General features: G+C 36.7%; 1 protein-coding gene across 2 annotated transcripts in view; it reads left to right on the top strand.

Annotated features, from left to right (window-relative positions):
* Positions 1–16,671, top strand: part of LOC136262574 (death-associated protein kinase 1-like) — a 70,146-nt gene that overhangs the window by 13,687 nt on the left and 39,788 nt on the right. For both annotated transcript variants that reach the window (XM_066056907.1, XM_066056908.1), the window contains 2 exons: positions 4,850–4,948; positions 9,624–9,722. In XM_066056907.1, the coding sequence (XP_065912979.1) occupies positions 4,850–4,948; positions 9,624–9,722 (198 nt within the window). The remainder of the gene's footprint in view (positions 1–4,849; positions 4,949–9,623; positions 9,723–16,671) is intronic.

Here is a 16,671-nt window from a genome sequence, read left to right as displayed (position 1 = left end):
ATTTATTAATAATGAGGTTATGTGTATAGTGGTATAGTATTAGTGTAGTAATCACACAAATTAAGATGGCTGTTAAGTGGATAACAGGAGACCGTGCTACAATAAATTTTATACCCTATGAAACCATCTGTTGTGTAATAATATGTATGGTTAGAGTAGCTGTGTGGGATTATCTTAAACTAGTTAACTTAGTCATGACAATGCTGTTAGTTCTTGTTGACGTGATCATGTGTAGATACCGTAAGTTCTCTCTAAAATTTCGGCCCCCTCTATTTATTCGGCACCCGTATTCTAACAGTGAAATAATTTCCCCTAATAAAAAAATCGGCACATTTGCTATTTTTGCGATGGATGCTGATCATGACGAGAACGTCAGAGTTGTCTAGCCTTAATATCAACGATACCAATTATACTGTGACGAGTGATCGATCAACTAAAATTAGTGGTGATTTCTATCTAATTATAGGCCAAAATTTGGCGAGACGAAAACTATTGATTTAAAAATATGCCAAATTTTTAGAGGACTTACGGTAATAGTATTGCAGCATCCCCCAGTACGGCTTATTGTAGAATAGAAATGTCCACTGAACAATTATATATAATCATGACTGATCATTTGACCGCCACCTTAATCTGTTATATAATGTACCATATTGTGTTGAATTATGGCCAGGCATTTTAAGCAACTCTTACCCCGCACTATACTATACCGGCATTTATATACGTGACCATCATTCATGAGCCAACTTATACCTCAGTGTTGTACTCTCCTTGATGTCTTCTTACTTAATCATGTGTCACAGATTCTAGCTATATAGGAACTCTATAAAACGTTCTTCACTTCATCATTTATAATATATTCATTTGAGACCAGGTGTTTATTCAAAACCAGGCAAAAATTTCTCCTCAAAATTGCAGCCTTGATCAAAATGGCTTTGTTTGAGATTTGTCAACGCATAAAAAAAAATTCCTCCTGGAAATTTTGGATAGTGGCAATCTGCAAGAACTTTCTCCCTCAAAAGAATCCCGCTTTGCGGTATTAGAAATACTGTATGTTATATTATCCAGTGAAATGAGTATTGGACTTGTTTTGTGAAGGTTACGGGTTACCAGATAAATAATTTTGCAGGAGCTTTGTTTATAGTTCTGTTTTAACCGTTTTACTTGGAAGAACTCACTAAAATTACATGAATATTAACGTACTGTACAAGTAATACCATAAGCAGTGATACACTCAACAAGGGAAGCATTTGTACAGAAATGCAAGCACTAAACTGTGAAACTGTTGAGTTGCTATTCATCAAAAACCAGGTTTCATGGGAAGCCACATCGTGATATTTAGCTATTACTTAGTGATTTCTAGGTCTTCACAAATGAATTGAGTTGTTATCCAATTGTAACAGCCCGGTAGTGGACTCGCGGTATTTCCGTAGCAGAACTACTCACCATTATCCTTGAAAGATATGATAATTAACCAGCCTCTAGTCAGTTTTCCCACAAAGTCTCCATGACAGGACCTAGATAATATAACCACCCGTTGATACTGCCCTAAAAAATTAGTACTAATTGGCTGACAGCTGCTATTTTTGATGAATAATAACCACATTAAGCACTGAGTAACGTTAAACACTGGTTCGGCTGGTTCAACCATATTGCGGGGACTTAATTTTACTCTTGACTGCCTTCCGTAGTAAATTGTTAACACTCACTTTGTGTCATACCTCCGCTATTATCACGTGGCTATACAACGCTTTGAAGTTAACAACCTTCTCACTAACACCTGCTTGAGTTTCGTGCTAATATTGTATCATCCATTATCATGCATCGAAAAATAATAACGTATTATTAAGCGCCTAACCTGTAACCTTAAGGTGCCTTGCAAAAAAGTGAAATAGCTACCCATTCTATTAGCATGGCTATTTCATTAAAAACATGACAACTATATAGTGTAACCATAGTGATAGATGTCTCCATTGTGGAGTAAAATGATGGTTGCTTGGCAACACTGCAAACATTACTAAGGTATAATCCCTTTGGTGCTATAGGAATGGTTGCTAAGTTTGATCACTCTGTAACAGTAATTGTTGATTGAATAACAGTTGCTATGGTTATCGGATTGATTTTTATCAAACATAAACAGAGAACTACAGTGAAAAGTAATTTTTTTTGCTTTGTGAATCAGCTGAACAGAATGAGTCAGTCAGACCAGTCTGACCATAGATGTAGTATATGGGATTAATGGTACGAGAATTGTAAACAGGAAAGGGTAAAATAGTCCATCATATAGCTGAACATAATTTCTTCTTGTTTACAAAGTAAGAACTATTAATCCAATATACGGTAGTCCCTCAGTTATCTGCCTGTACCATCATTTATCTAAAATTGATAATGACTGTTCTATTAGAGTATTTTGTTTGTAGATGGTTTATTAGAGTAAGGGTGTGTTCTATTGGAGTATGTGAACAAAGTTCTGAATATAAATGAATGGGCTGAACAGTTCACTTATCTGAATACTTTTTATCATAGCCTGAGACCATTGAAGTTTGGATAACTGATGGTCTACTGTGCTACAACAAGCAATCCTATTACATCTACTAATACAGTTAAACTAGTACAAATCCAGTCACCTGTTAGACAAAATATGTGAACTTTATTGAGTAGTTGTGACAAGTCACTATACATGGTTTGTACAGTGACCATATTCCACAGTGACAGAACTAACTGTGTTAACATATTTGGTTATTGTGAGTGTGGACTAGACTAGTATTGTGTGGTGTGGCTAGTGACCCGCCAATTATTTTTACCTATTATGCTATGCTGCACTGCTCAAAATTTTGCCTATTATGTATGCTTAAATTTAGTGTTGCACCGATAACCAAATTAGCCGATTATTCTGACAACCGATATTAGCAGCCAATACCGATAACTGATCCGATATACACTAATAACACTATCTCTCAACCTCATCATTAAATGACTCACATTAGTGACATAATCATTGATATACAGCTCATTCTAGACTAAAGTATAAAGTTAGATGTATACCACAAGCAAAAGCTACTCACTTTGACAAGGTTTTAAGTACATTTTACTACTGCTATATGGTTGAGACAAATGGCTGGTACTACATAGAAACCTAAACCTCAGTTTACTGTTGGGCATGGCCTAAAACCTGACAGTTTATTATGGGCATGGCTTATAGTCACCACTGAACCATCAACACATAACTTAATTAAAATGCCAAATAACTTATGTCTAGCCTCCCCCACATCATTATACTACACAACACAGTGTAGATTAACATCAGCTTTAATTTAATCAAAACCGATTAGTCAGCTAGTAGCCAATACTGCTGATACTGATTATTGAACCAATGCAACTGTACTTAAATTAATGCTCAATATTTACCTATTATGCTGAAATTATGCTCAATATTTATACCAGTTTTTCTAGTAAATTTGGGAAAACAGTAAGTTGCTGAAGCACAGACTCCAAATCCTTGCTTGTCAAAATGCATGTCATAGAAAAGATCGATATACTCTAATAGAACAGTCAGCTATTTGATTATTCTCTGACTGTTCTATTAAAGTATATCGATCTTTTTCTGTGATATGTATTTTGATAAGTATTTTGGTAAGCAAGAATTTATGGTAATGCACAAGTGTTCTGCCTATTATGCTAGCATTATGCTCAATGCTTTCAAGCACCTATTATGCCAGCATAATCGGCAGGCCCTATACATGGATACATTGTTAACAGTTCACACAAAAGAGAAAGAGAAAGGATCATTACTGCTTTTCCTGCCTACCTTCTAGTCTGGTTCACCACATAAACATGTATGACACCTTATCCTTCTACACACTGGATGATATTTCAAGTGCTGCAGAGTGTAATATGTGCCAGTAAAATAAATTTTCACAATTGCTCAATCAGAAAGTACATTGTAAAATTGTTAATTCTAAACTTTAAAAATAAGTAATTATTTTACTCACATGACTTTTATATGTCATGATTCAGTTTGAATAATGTTAAAGCTTTCCCTATACTCCTTAGTGTGTAGAAAATGAAAGCGTTTCCAAGAAAGAAGTAACAATGGTGAAGTTTCTACTGTGCTGTAAATAAATTCCCATAATTTGCATGCCCTTTACTGTAGGAACACATAACAATGATCAAGACACACGATAGTGTGGCGTGCCGGCAAGAAAGCCGGCACGCCACATTGTGAGTATAATTATTGGAAGAAACAAAGCACTATTTTCATGCATACGTAGCTCCGTGCTTCCTTCACGAATTGGAATCATTTGTATACTGCAAATGTCCCTCACCTTCAGCACCCCACATACCAAATTTGAGCAAAATTGGCAAACGCCACCGTGAAATAGAAGCCTTTAAAATCTGCTTAATTTCTTTGTTTTTTTCTTCTTCGTTTAGGGGGCTTGGGGGGCTTAGATTATTCTTTTTGCACACCTAACAAAAATCATTATAAAATGCGAATGTGTAGCTCGATTGTCTTGAACTTTGGTACACTTTGAGAAGAAAGGCTTGTGGATTAAAAGTAAATATAAACACTCGGGTGTCTATGCAGGTAAATATGGTATTGAATAACAATTAAAACTCTTTAATTGGGTAGTCACCAGAAATCAGGATATGTGGCCAGCAGCACCTGCCCATGTACTGTAATAAAGTTAATAGTAACATGTTGTAATGATTGTTGTTGGTATATTAGTTTCAGGATATATTGTGCAAAATGATCAAGTTTGATAGTAACTTTATGTTGTAGCTATGTACATTGTACAAACATGACAACTTAAACTACTCATTCACTTCTTCATGATTTGTGTTGTTGTAGGACAATTCGACCACACTCCATCATGCTGCTATTGGGGAAGATACTGCCATAGTGAAGGAGTGCATCAAGTCAGGACTGGATGTTAATGCCATCAATGATGTAAGCTAGTATAGTAATGAGATGTTGGTAGTAACTGTTGTGTACATGTTAACTGTTAATGTTGGTCACTCACTTGTTATTCTCTAGCCTAGTTGATTATCAGTTGTCTGTTGCTTCTCCTCCCACAAGCTAATGATTGTGGGGGTAGTTTGGTATCTGTACAGAGTCTTGGCTGCCTTTTGGGATAAACCTCCAACTCTACTGAAGGCCAATGGGAAAAATGGGCTTTACTTTGAGGCAACAGATACTTGGGTATAAGGAAGAATTTGGTGTCAGGAATTGTTTTCGCACCACCAAGTTCTTCATACCCGAGCATGATGATGGGTACAATTTATGCCTACGTGATATGCAGCAGCCATCCTAGGTGAGACCTCATACTATCACAGTCCCTCTATCAGGAATGGAGGTGCTGCGTAGCAACCATAGCTAGTATTGCTCTGTTTGTGATGGCACAGAAAGAGGCACAAGTATGCAATGACAACAGTGTACCAGAATACAGGTGCACCTCCTTTGGCCTTGTAGCAAACATGTGCCAATAAAGCAGGTGACATGTTGGTACTCCAAATATGTGCCCATCAAGCAAGAGGCATGTTGGTACTCCCAGTGTGAGAGGAATAGCATTTGCTGGCTTTTGCGGCGTGCTGACTTCTGGTAGCATTCATGTCCCTTTAAGGGGTTAGCATTAGCTACGTGTTATGGCCAGTGGCTGTGGTAGTCTGATCATGGTGGTGGACCAGCAATTTCAATTATGTAATCTGTGGACTGGATGTCTGACAGCACCATCTGCATTGGTAGAGAATAACACACAGCAAGGAACACACGTACAGCAAAGCAGTAACTATAGTGTAGTAAGCTGTGTTATGTGACTTGCCGTTATGTATGTGTACAGTACAGTAGCTATGCACCATACAGGCTGCTCTCCAGCAGTAGTGGTCTGGACACTAATACAGATTGACCAGAGGTTGTTTGGTTGTCAAGCATTCCCTGCATATATAGTGTTTACACATTCAGTATATTCAGACACATGTACAAGGGTATGTGATTCAATGTAATTTTAGTATGCAATTGAACGTCTGCCTTGTGAGGTAATCTGTCGGGTGAATTTATACAAGTATATAGGAACAAATCTGTCTGCATGCTTACGGCAACCCATTGGCCGCTGAAATAAATTGTATACTTGTGGCTATGTGCTTATTCCTCTACAGCCATATTACCTAGCTAGGGAAGTGGTGGGAGAGATATGGGTAAGACTCTTGAGTAGGTGATGGACTGACCGTGTGTTACGTACTTGCTGCGCATGCATTGTTACTCCAAATAATGCTGTTTTCTAGATAATTCTCTCCTTTAGCTAGCAAAGGTGTGTGTGGTGTTTGCTCCCACCATTAACTATGTTTAAAGTCTTTAAACTTCATTTAAACAAGTAGTATTGCTGTGGGAGTGTGTAGCATTAAATGATGTGTAGAGTTATCATGTACATTGGTGACCTCTATGATCATGTGTGTATGTGTCTGGTGTAGTATTGATTGTGTGGTATATGTAGTGATGTGTATGGGATGACATCTCACTGGTCTGTGTTACTCTGTGGGAAATTGTCATCGTCCAATTTTGCTTTTATTAAAATTGAAATTGCAATAGTAATGCTCAAAAATAAATCTTGAATACTATGTTGTGTGTGTTATGTGTCTGGTGTAGTAGTGATTGTCATATGTGTATACTAACATTGGTGGAGTTCTCCTAGTAAGTATGTTATTCATTCAATTAGGGTGATAGATTATGACTGGTAACTGTGCGTACCCTTCGTGCAGAACTTTATTGCCTTATATAGAAGTTACATACATAAAAAGCTGATAAGCATTAAACTATCTACTAAAGTGTATGTATAGCACTGATTCCTTCCTGCTCCTATACTACGTTACAATCAATAGCTGTCATCACCTTCCTTGTAAAATTAGCTACTTTGTAAGTACAAAACACTTTACAGTGTTAGTGTTTAGGAACAGTTAGGTAGAAAGAATAAAGGTATAACATGAAAAGTTACAAATGTAGTTAGGTAGAAGTGCCAGTAATGATGATTGTAGTAAAAGGTTCAAAATCTGCATGAAGTACAAAAGGTTAGGTAACATCAAGGAATTTCTCTCACCATCTCATCATTAGAAGGCACTTGTCCTAACCACTGAGCCATACATCACACACAAGTTAGTGCATCATGTAAATTACACAAAGAATTCTAGTGATGTGCCATAGACAACTTGTTTATATGGGAATTTCTTTTAGCAAACTTGGCAAAGCCAGATCATGAGCATTTCATTTGACACTAAAACTACTTTGATATGTGAAGTGGTTTGTGAGATGCTTTTACTTTAAAATTACTCATCATTTGATTCAAATTCCTGACATTGAACTAATTGCACTGACTCTATAATTAGGGGACACCACCAACGTTTCAACAACTACATGTAACACGGTGACCTATCAACACTCCTTATTTGCTAGGACTATCCACCTATAGTACTCTATGCTAGAAGATGTCTGATGTAAATGTTGTGAAGATTTAAACATCTAATTCACAATCTGTACCTGTGACTCGTTATTGTAAAGTAGCCAGTGACTGTGTATATTGTACTGCTTGTATGTGCAACTGGTTAAGCAATAACCCGCTGTTTTGCAAAAAAAAATTATTTAACAAAATAAACTGGTATGCCACATAAAATTTTTGTGCATATTTTAATTGCTTCAGTATGTGATAAAACAAAATTCAAATCAATAAAACATATAAACCATTGGATTTGACTGTTCTGGAGAGGAATAAAATTCTTGTATAGTGTCTATACAGCAAAGGGCACATGATGAGAGCATGTGATAGAAATAAAGTTTACTGTTGCTATTTCTTAGTCCTTCTTTGTGGAAGAATATATAGGGAAAGCACTATACCTTGATCATGTAAATGACAGTGATGTTTAATAACTTGGGTTTTCAATGTTAACTTTTTTGTAAGTAGGAGTGTATAGCATAAACAATAGGGCAAGTGCTGTACTGTAGGTCAGGTACCTGTGTTATTGTTGGGTTAGTAGTGTTGTATGTAGTGTCACTTGTAACATGATGATTTGTGGTTCTGTTCAAGATCACCTCAGCATCAAAAAGTGAACGTGCATTTTCTACACATGGTGGCTTTGTATTTAGTATTGCTACCTGCCCTACGTGCAGCCAGGGAGCACGTGACAACCAAGCATTAAACATCAGTGCCATTCATACCCTGCAGCATGCGTGGTGATATTACTTTTAAAGTGCATGAGCCTTACACCACCATCCTGCAAAGTACAGCATGTATACCACAATGATGGGAAACATGCAGATACTCCTGAACCTGCAGAATTGCAGTAGCTAAGCTAAGGAAACTATAGTAATGTGATACTTACAATGATGTGCATTGTTCTAACCTGTCCTATTCTGCAGGCTATACATGTAACATCATTTGATAACACGTAACTTATATTATGACAACAAAAGACATTTTCACTTTAATACCGTAACATTGGTACCTGCCCTACAATGCAGAACTTGCCATATTGTGTATTATATGTTATGCACTATGTGCAGGACCATCTCCACATAATTTGAGACCAAGCATTCAAATTCTAACCAAGCCCAAAAGTGCCTTCAGTATATATGACCCTAAATACTTCCATTAGATTGTTACAAAATTTCAATGGAATTTTCTATTGACTAACTTCCTGCCTGCCTAATGTCTTCAGGCAAGTGTAACTCGATAACAGCTAAAGCTACTGGCTTATTTTTTTCACTGTTCAATGTTGCTTCCTTCCGAGACATGCCTTTTGGCATACTGCAGTACGTACAATGCACACATCATGGACTTACCTTTGTCCTCCATTGTGTCCCATTTCTTTTTGCTGACAGCCCAAAGGTCCCTACGTTTGTAAACAGGAATTGTCATATTTCCGTGGTGAGTGGATTGAGTGCTGAGGCACTTACACTGTTCTTCATTTGTAGTGGACCGAACATAGCTGAAAACAAAGCATAATGGCCACTTCAATTTTGAGGGGAGTGTATAAACAGTGGAATGGGCTACTGGAATGGTGGAACAGTAATTGATAGCTGGGGTGTGTGTTCAGATGAAAACATTAACTCTGGTGCCATCCTTTCTTTTGATGTGGTTAGCATGGGTTTACCAGTCATAATAATGTTACAAAAAGATTAACAAATAAGTATAAGGAAAATGTCTACTAGTATATCTGTAGGTGTAAGCGACCTCAAGGTCCCTTGTTTCCTTAATTTTTCTATGATCCATAATGAAACTTAAAATTCCCATACAATTGTATTCACTACTTGTTCTCAGTGTGTGAAGCTGAAAAGTTATCTAGCTAACCATCGCACTGATAACTCACCAGTTTTTGCATACATTGAATGATAGTTACATGCTAATATCATCTGACCTGCTTGAATGTTTTCATTTCATACATGCTATCATTCTTCCTGTTCTCTATACAATGTTGAAAGTCATAGTGATGTGGTTAATGTACACAAGTGGATTGTGAAGAGAAAAAACTGTCACCAAACAGCTAACATCTTCAAAGGCATAAATAATCTGTTGCTCTTCCACCAATAATTTCTAATGTATGTGTATATAGTACTTGATGTTATGTTTCACTTTGTATAGGACGGTGATACCCCTTTACATGATGCGTCATACATTGGTAGTGTTGAAGCTGTCAAGGAGTTGGTGAATTCTGGAGCTAATGTAACAATGATCAATGATGTGAGTAAGAACATGTGATGACACAACCACATCATGTACCATGTCATAGTCTAGTCTGAGTGTACTCTGACATTAGCTTGTAAGAATGTATGTGTGTAGTACTGTGTGATGTGATGTCATTTTCTAAGTCACCAGCTTTATGTGTCATTGATTCACAATGTATTGTGTAAGTCACCAGTAAGGATAATCAAGGTTTGGATTTTTCTGACCATAAAAACCAGCCTCACTTCTCCTTCATAATGATTTGGCAGCATTGGTCCAGCATAACCAAGCCCATAAATGTCTTCAAAGTGATCCCAAATCCTTCCAACAAGTTACTAATTTTTTTAAAATTTTCTGCTAACTGACTGACTGCCTGACTGATTGACTGATGTCTCCTGCCAAGCATAACTCAATTATTGTTAATGCTACCAGCTAGGGCTGAGCGATACTACCGTTTTAGCGATATATCGCGATATTTTGAAAGTATTGATATCACGATATTTTGTTATAACTATCGTGATACCATGCCTGTACATTACTGTCATTAAAAATCCCTTTGTTATGCAGTACTTGGCTAAGAATCCTTGTAAATGATAAAGTCCACCCATCTGGTTTCCCCTGCAGAGAGGTGTTAATATCATAACAACCAAAGCATGTGTTACAATCACTGTTACTGTAAACAAGGATGATAGTGGCTAGTTTGCTATCACCTATAAGGGCTTCCTGCAGGAATGCTGAGCAATACACTATGTGGCACCAACTATGATTGACTTATTTGTAAGTATCGTGAACTATTCAGTATCGTGAATAGTGGCTTTAGTATCGATCGTGATAATAAAATGGCAGTATCGCTCAGCCCTATTACCAGTTTGATTTGTTCACTGTTTGATGTCGCTTCAGTCTGAGACATGTTTTTTTGACAACCACAGCAGACTTACTATTTTCCTCCTTTGTGTCCCATTTCTTTCTCTATACTATTCGTAGGTGTTGATTTGGGATAGTGCATAAACGAATGTTCTGAAATTCAAATGTTTGTTTGGGAGCATTCGAATACAAATTCATAACATTCGAATCCTTTACAGGGCACTCAATGTATATAATTAGGTCACATGCAGCTGAAAATAGTACAGGACATGACACACACCAGGTGTCAAGTTGTTAACATGTACTTCACTATTGTTTACACTTTGTTAACAGCCTGTTGTCTACAGTCAGGTGCATGTGAAGCCAAAAATACTATATACACCTGATGGCTAGTGTGCCAGATGTAAGGTTGATTACATTGATAAAACTACTACTTTGCTACTGTTTACACTCACTTTACTGTCTATGTCAAAGAGTATTTCAACAAGTAAGTGCATAGAATCCTCACAACAATAAGTCTTACTCCTTAGATTCAATAAATTAAAAATTTTGATTGTGGGTTTTAAATATTAGAAACATACAAATAATCCACAGTTTTTCATTCAAATACTCAATTCTAGCATTCGTTTATAATTTGGGTAACATGGCTTCAGCAGCTGGCTGTCATGAGAATCATTCCATAGTGACAGGATTGGTTACAGAGACCCTTCTCATACTGTTCTTTGTTTGTAACTGGTAGAACATACCTGAAAACAAACTGGAATAGCTGCTAATTGATAGTCAGGTGCACATTTAATCACCCAACTTTCTGGATTGATAGCAGAGGCGCTTCTTGTACTGTTTTATATTGTAATGCTGTGTATTAGGTAAAAGAAAGCTGATAAGAAGCAAAATGCCAACAATGCTTTTCAGTAATTGTTGATAGCAGGGGTGTGTTTTATGTCTTGTCAGTGCCATTTTTTTCCAGGGCGTATGCAGGAATTTTGAAAAGAGGTTTCCACTGCAGCTACGTGACTGTTATATTAGAGTAGTTGATATTACCTGACTGCTTTATTGAGTATCTCAATCTTTTCAGCAAAATTATAATTCAGAACAATACTATAAGTGTTGCTATCATGTTAGAAACTATTATTTAACTACGATAAAAGTTTAAAATGTGTCCTGTTTCATGATAGATTTCGGATTCTGGAAACCTGAAGTTTCGATTTCTTAACACAATGTTTCAAGTAACTCTATATACCTTCAACGGGTTTCTGTGGAATTTTAATTTTGTTTTTAACTGAATTTTCTTCTAATAGACTAATGCATTCAGCCAAGCATAAGTAACTCAACTGTATGGGCTTGATTTCTTCACTGTTCAACATTGCTTTGACCTGAGATGTGCCTTTTGTTAACTGCAGCTATACAATGCATTAGGGCTGGAACGAATGTCAAATTTGAACTTCCAAAGCTCCTTGTAAGATATCCACTGATTCATGGGAGTGTCATTGCTTCAGTGCTGGCTATCACATGAGTTGTCTGTAATTCTGTAGTTGGTGGATTGATTGTGGAAAGGCACTTCTCATACCCTTCTTTGATTATAACATTGTATAATGGGTATAGAACATAGCTGAAAACGAAGTGGAATGACCATTTCACTTTTAGTAATACTAACAGATAGTCAGGGCACATGTTCAGTTGTAATTTCTGTAGTGACAGGATTGATTGCAGAGGCACTTTTCTGAACTGTTCCTCATTTGTATCACTGCACAGCAAGTGGAACATATCTGAAAACAAACTGGAATGGTCGCATTGCTTAAAGGAGGTCATCTAAACCTGCAGCTATACTGCAGTGGACATTTAACCCTATTGTCAGCCTGTACTGATCTGATGTAGGAATTAAATGTCTACCTGTAAAGCTACAAGTGTAGATAACCTCCTTGCTTCATTGCTTTTTATTATTATTTCTACTTTTCCCTCACACAGATTTATTGACAAACAACTATCAAATGGTACAGTGGTAGAGGCATCTTACATGATGAAAATCACTATTACGGAAAAATATTAGTCCATCTAACATCAAATGCAGCATTAAAAACAAGAAAACACTTACAGGCGGCTGGATAAGTGCTAAGCCACTGGTGCCAACCATTTCTCACATTCTACACTTTCCTTTTACTGATAACAACATGGAAAGTAGTGAAAATGCACACCTGTGGACTACAACATTGGCCAACAACGCCATCAAGCCCGAATCGCAAAATTTCAAAGCGTGTGCTATTGTAGAGTAATGCTTACCCAATGCCTATACTAAATTTTGATGGTCTGTGAAACATAGTTTTAAGGTTATTAAGTGAGAAAGGAGACCGTGTTGCTAGTCAGGGTGTGCTCCATATAACAGTAATCATGCAGTGGCTGCTGGTGCCATTGTACATTAATTAGCGTTGTGACAAGCTAATAGTTTTAAAGTGTGAATAATGTTAGTTATATCAACAACAGTAGTTGGACAGTCTGACAGAGCTTGTTCAGTTAGTCCACTGAGACACTTTGGTGGTCTATGGATTTCCGCATTTGTTCGTGCATTACCACAAACATGCTGTCCAATTAACTTCATACAGCTGCTTTTAATAAGTTCAACACCACCTTCTCTTATGGTCAGTAGATACCTGTAACTTCACGATAGGTTTGAGTCCATTAACGATTGTTGATTAATAACGATTGTGCGCGAGGATCACATCTCTTTATAATTTTGCTCAATCACAATAACCACACACCCTTATTATTGGTCTAGCTGTATCGATAATACTAGCTAGTGCAGTCAAAATATGAAATAGTGACGTGCCCCCTGGTAGATGAAGGCTGGCTCGAGATACTCTAATACAGCAGTCACCCTAATAGAACAATCATACGTGTATAGCTGTATGCTATAACAACACTAATTTATGAAGTAGGGATAAAAAGTAGTGAAACAAGAGGTGAATGATGGTATTACAGCATAGCTCGGTGTGAAAATCCCTACTTGGCATTAAATAAAATTAACATGCCAATGTAGGGATTTTCCCACCAAGTTATGTTATAATATACACAGAGTTAAACTATTAGAACAAGCACAGTTGGTAACTTGGTATGGTAATTCATTACTGGATGTGATCAAAGAAGTAAATTACTAGTGTGGGAGTGTCAAAGTGCCGCGCTTGGTAATAGCTACCATACAGCTAGACGGAGCATCTATGCTACTGTGTGATAAGTTAGTTATCACCCTGTGGCAGAGCCATTTAAACTATTCATTACATCATATCAACCATGAATGGTATATTGGTTAGTGATGGAGCAAATAGCCAAATATGGATATAAAATACACCAGTACAGCACTGACACTAGACAATAAAATGTTAATCGTTTATACAGTGGAACTATATTCAATAAATGTCAAGAAAAGTCTGTGTGTATTTTCAGTCACTCCAGCAATCAGTCCCAGCAGTGTATGAACTTCTTTCAATAACCTCTGGCTCAATCATTCTATCTCATGAGTAATTCTCGACAGTTTTTAACCCTTGCACATCATGTGATGCCACTCCACAAATCCCAGACAAAGATCATACCTCAGGAAACTGTTGCTTTGTAAAAACGTCCTTCAAAATTTGTCTTGTTTAAGTTCTTCATAGCCACACAGAGTCTTTGAGGATTCTTGTAGTAAAGGGAAAAAGTTAAAAGGAATTATCAAGGCCAACCATAAGCTGGCTTCAGAACTTCCAATTACAAAAGGAAATGAGGTCTTCTAAAAACAATAGCTGTCACACTTTAAAGTATAAAGAACTGCACCACTAAGCAGTTAACAACCTGCTGTAGCCATCTTGACAACTCAACAAAATGCGGAGTAATCTGGACAAGCCTTTGTGGAAGCATTCTTTAAGATGTTTGTGGTAGCTAATTGTCTGAGTGGTGTAATAAAGGCAGGTAACCAGGGAGAGATGTGGTTTTTAACAACAACTCTGTTTCCATACTAAAAACACACTAGCTCAGGCTATTTGTCACATCAGTATAATACTGTAGTATATCAGCATTCACTGAATAAAGAAATTTGTAATCAAAGTGAATGTAAGATCAGTGTCTGCTCTTTAAGGATTGGATATTGTTAGCTCATAACTAGCCATGACCACTAGTATCGTGATACAGTATCATATCAAACAGTTTATTGATGTTAATACACAAAACTGATTAGTTTCCGTTCAGGCACTATTGAGCTACGAATGCGTGAAACAGCGTTTTCTTGGTTCCTGTAAAATACACACTTGTCTGTCGTGCATCCACACTAGCTGTACTTAGCCGCACGACACACTATCATGTATCCTATTGATGTCACCCTTATAATGGGACATAGAGCAAATAGTGCAAGCATTTATGATACTTAACAATTTATTGCAGAATCGTTATTGTATGATAGAGCAATTACAAATAATATGAACTTACTTACAGCCTGCCTCAATGACTTGGAATCATTTTAATATGGAGCTACTTGTACAAACAGGCTATTTGAACCTGGTAGATGAGGTTGTAAATGGCTTGCATGCTGGAAGGTAATGCAACAGCACTGAGTACATAGTATATATGTAGCCACAAAAACAACAGTACTAACCCAGTGAAGACCGTTAAGTAATTAAAATGCTTGTTTGCTGCAAACTCTTGTCAGCGATACAATTGTTCCAAGTTGTACTAGCTGGTGTAGTGGCTGCAGTGCTGTTTAGTGAATTTGCTATGAATAAAACTGGAGGCTTAGAACAAATCTTTATTCACCACAAATATATGAAGTGAATTTATGACATGATACAGTCAATTTACTATGCTACTGTATGAACAAATTTTAAAATTAACACTTGTATAGCTTGGATTATTGTAGGTAATACATCGCATTACTTTATGTATCAAGAAACATGGTAGTGTGTTTTGCAGCCAAGAAAGCTGACACACCACACCATGCAATATTGACAGGAAGAAAGAAACATGATTTTCAGTCATGCAAAGCTCCACGGTCCCTTCTGCAAAGCACACCATTGTTGTATTATAGCTGTCTGCCAGGTAGAGCAGGCCACACAGCAAATTTGATTGAATTTTCCCCAGCCATTTGTAAGAAAAGTTTCGATGTTTTTCTTTGTTTATTTTTTTCTTTTCTTTGTAAGAGTATATGGGGCTGATTTATTCTTCTTGCACATTTTGCAAAACTAGTTATAAAATGTAAACGCGTAATTGTGATTATGTTGAAATGTGGTACTGATAAACAGCATAATAAAGGTGAATTTGTTTATTAACTTTGCAATGAATCTAATAAATATCCACTATGACCTGAACATTTATTTACATAATAAAGATTGAACTTTTGTCATGGCTACAGGATGTATAATACAATACAATTATAACTTCTGTCTTCAATAGTCATTGTTGTGTCTGTAGATAAGAAGTAATGCGGATAGAAACAAACCCCATATACGTAGAGCACAAAAAGAAATGAAATCCACACAAAACAGCCAAGCTATGGAAAATGTTGTGGCCCTGGGTGTGAAATCAAATGCGGCAACCAAGAAATAGCTGCAATACTGTTAATGCTAATATCAGCTATACATTATTGGCATTAACATGATTGTAGCCATTTCTTTATCTCCACCTTTATTTCACAACTCTTTTCACTTAAGCTGCACCCTGTGTTCACAGCTTGGCTGTTTTGTGTGGATTAATATACAAGTGAGATTGTATATACAATTGAGAGTAAAGAATATTTTAGAAATAGAGCAATGAAATAAGGAAGGTCACTGCAGCTTAACTATATGGAAAGTTAATTCTTGCTTAATTTTCATAACTACAGCACATTAATAGTGCATCCATGACTAAAGTGAGGATTAATTATCCACTACACTACTATACAGTACTATATTTTTACAGTAATGTTTCTTCAAATACAGGCATTAGTACAATAGGTCTTTGAGTAGTACTTATTCATTTATAAGTGCATGTTCAGAGGAGGGCTACAGAGTCAGTGTACTCTTGTACACATGCTCTAGAAATTTAATGCATACTCACAGAGATTCAGCTGGTTAGCCTTGCAACTAGGCTTGCATCAAATATGCCAGCA

The sequence above is a fragment of the Dysidea avara genome, chromosome 7 (genome assembly GCF_963678975.1).
Source record: "Dysidea avara chromosome 7, odDysAvar1.4, whole genome shotgun sequence".
Taxonomy (NCBI): Eukaryota; Metazoa; Porifera; class Demospongiae; order Dictyoceratida; family Dysideidae; genus Dysidea; species Dysidea avara.
The sequence above is the reverse complement of the archived record's forward strand: the minus strand, read 5'-3'. Positions and strand labels throughout refer to the sequence as shown.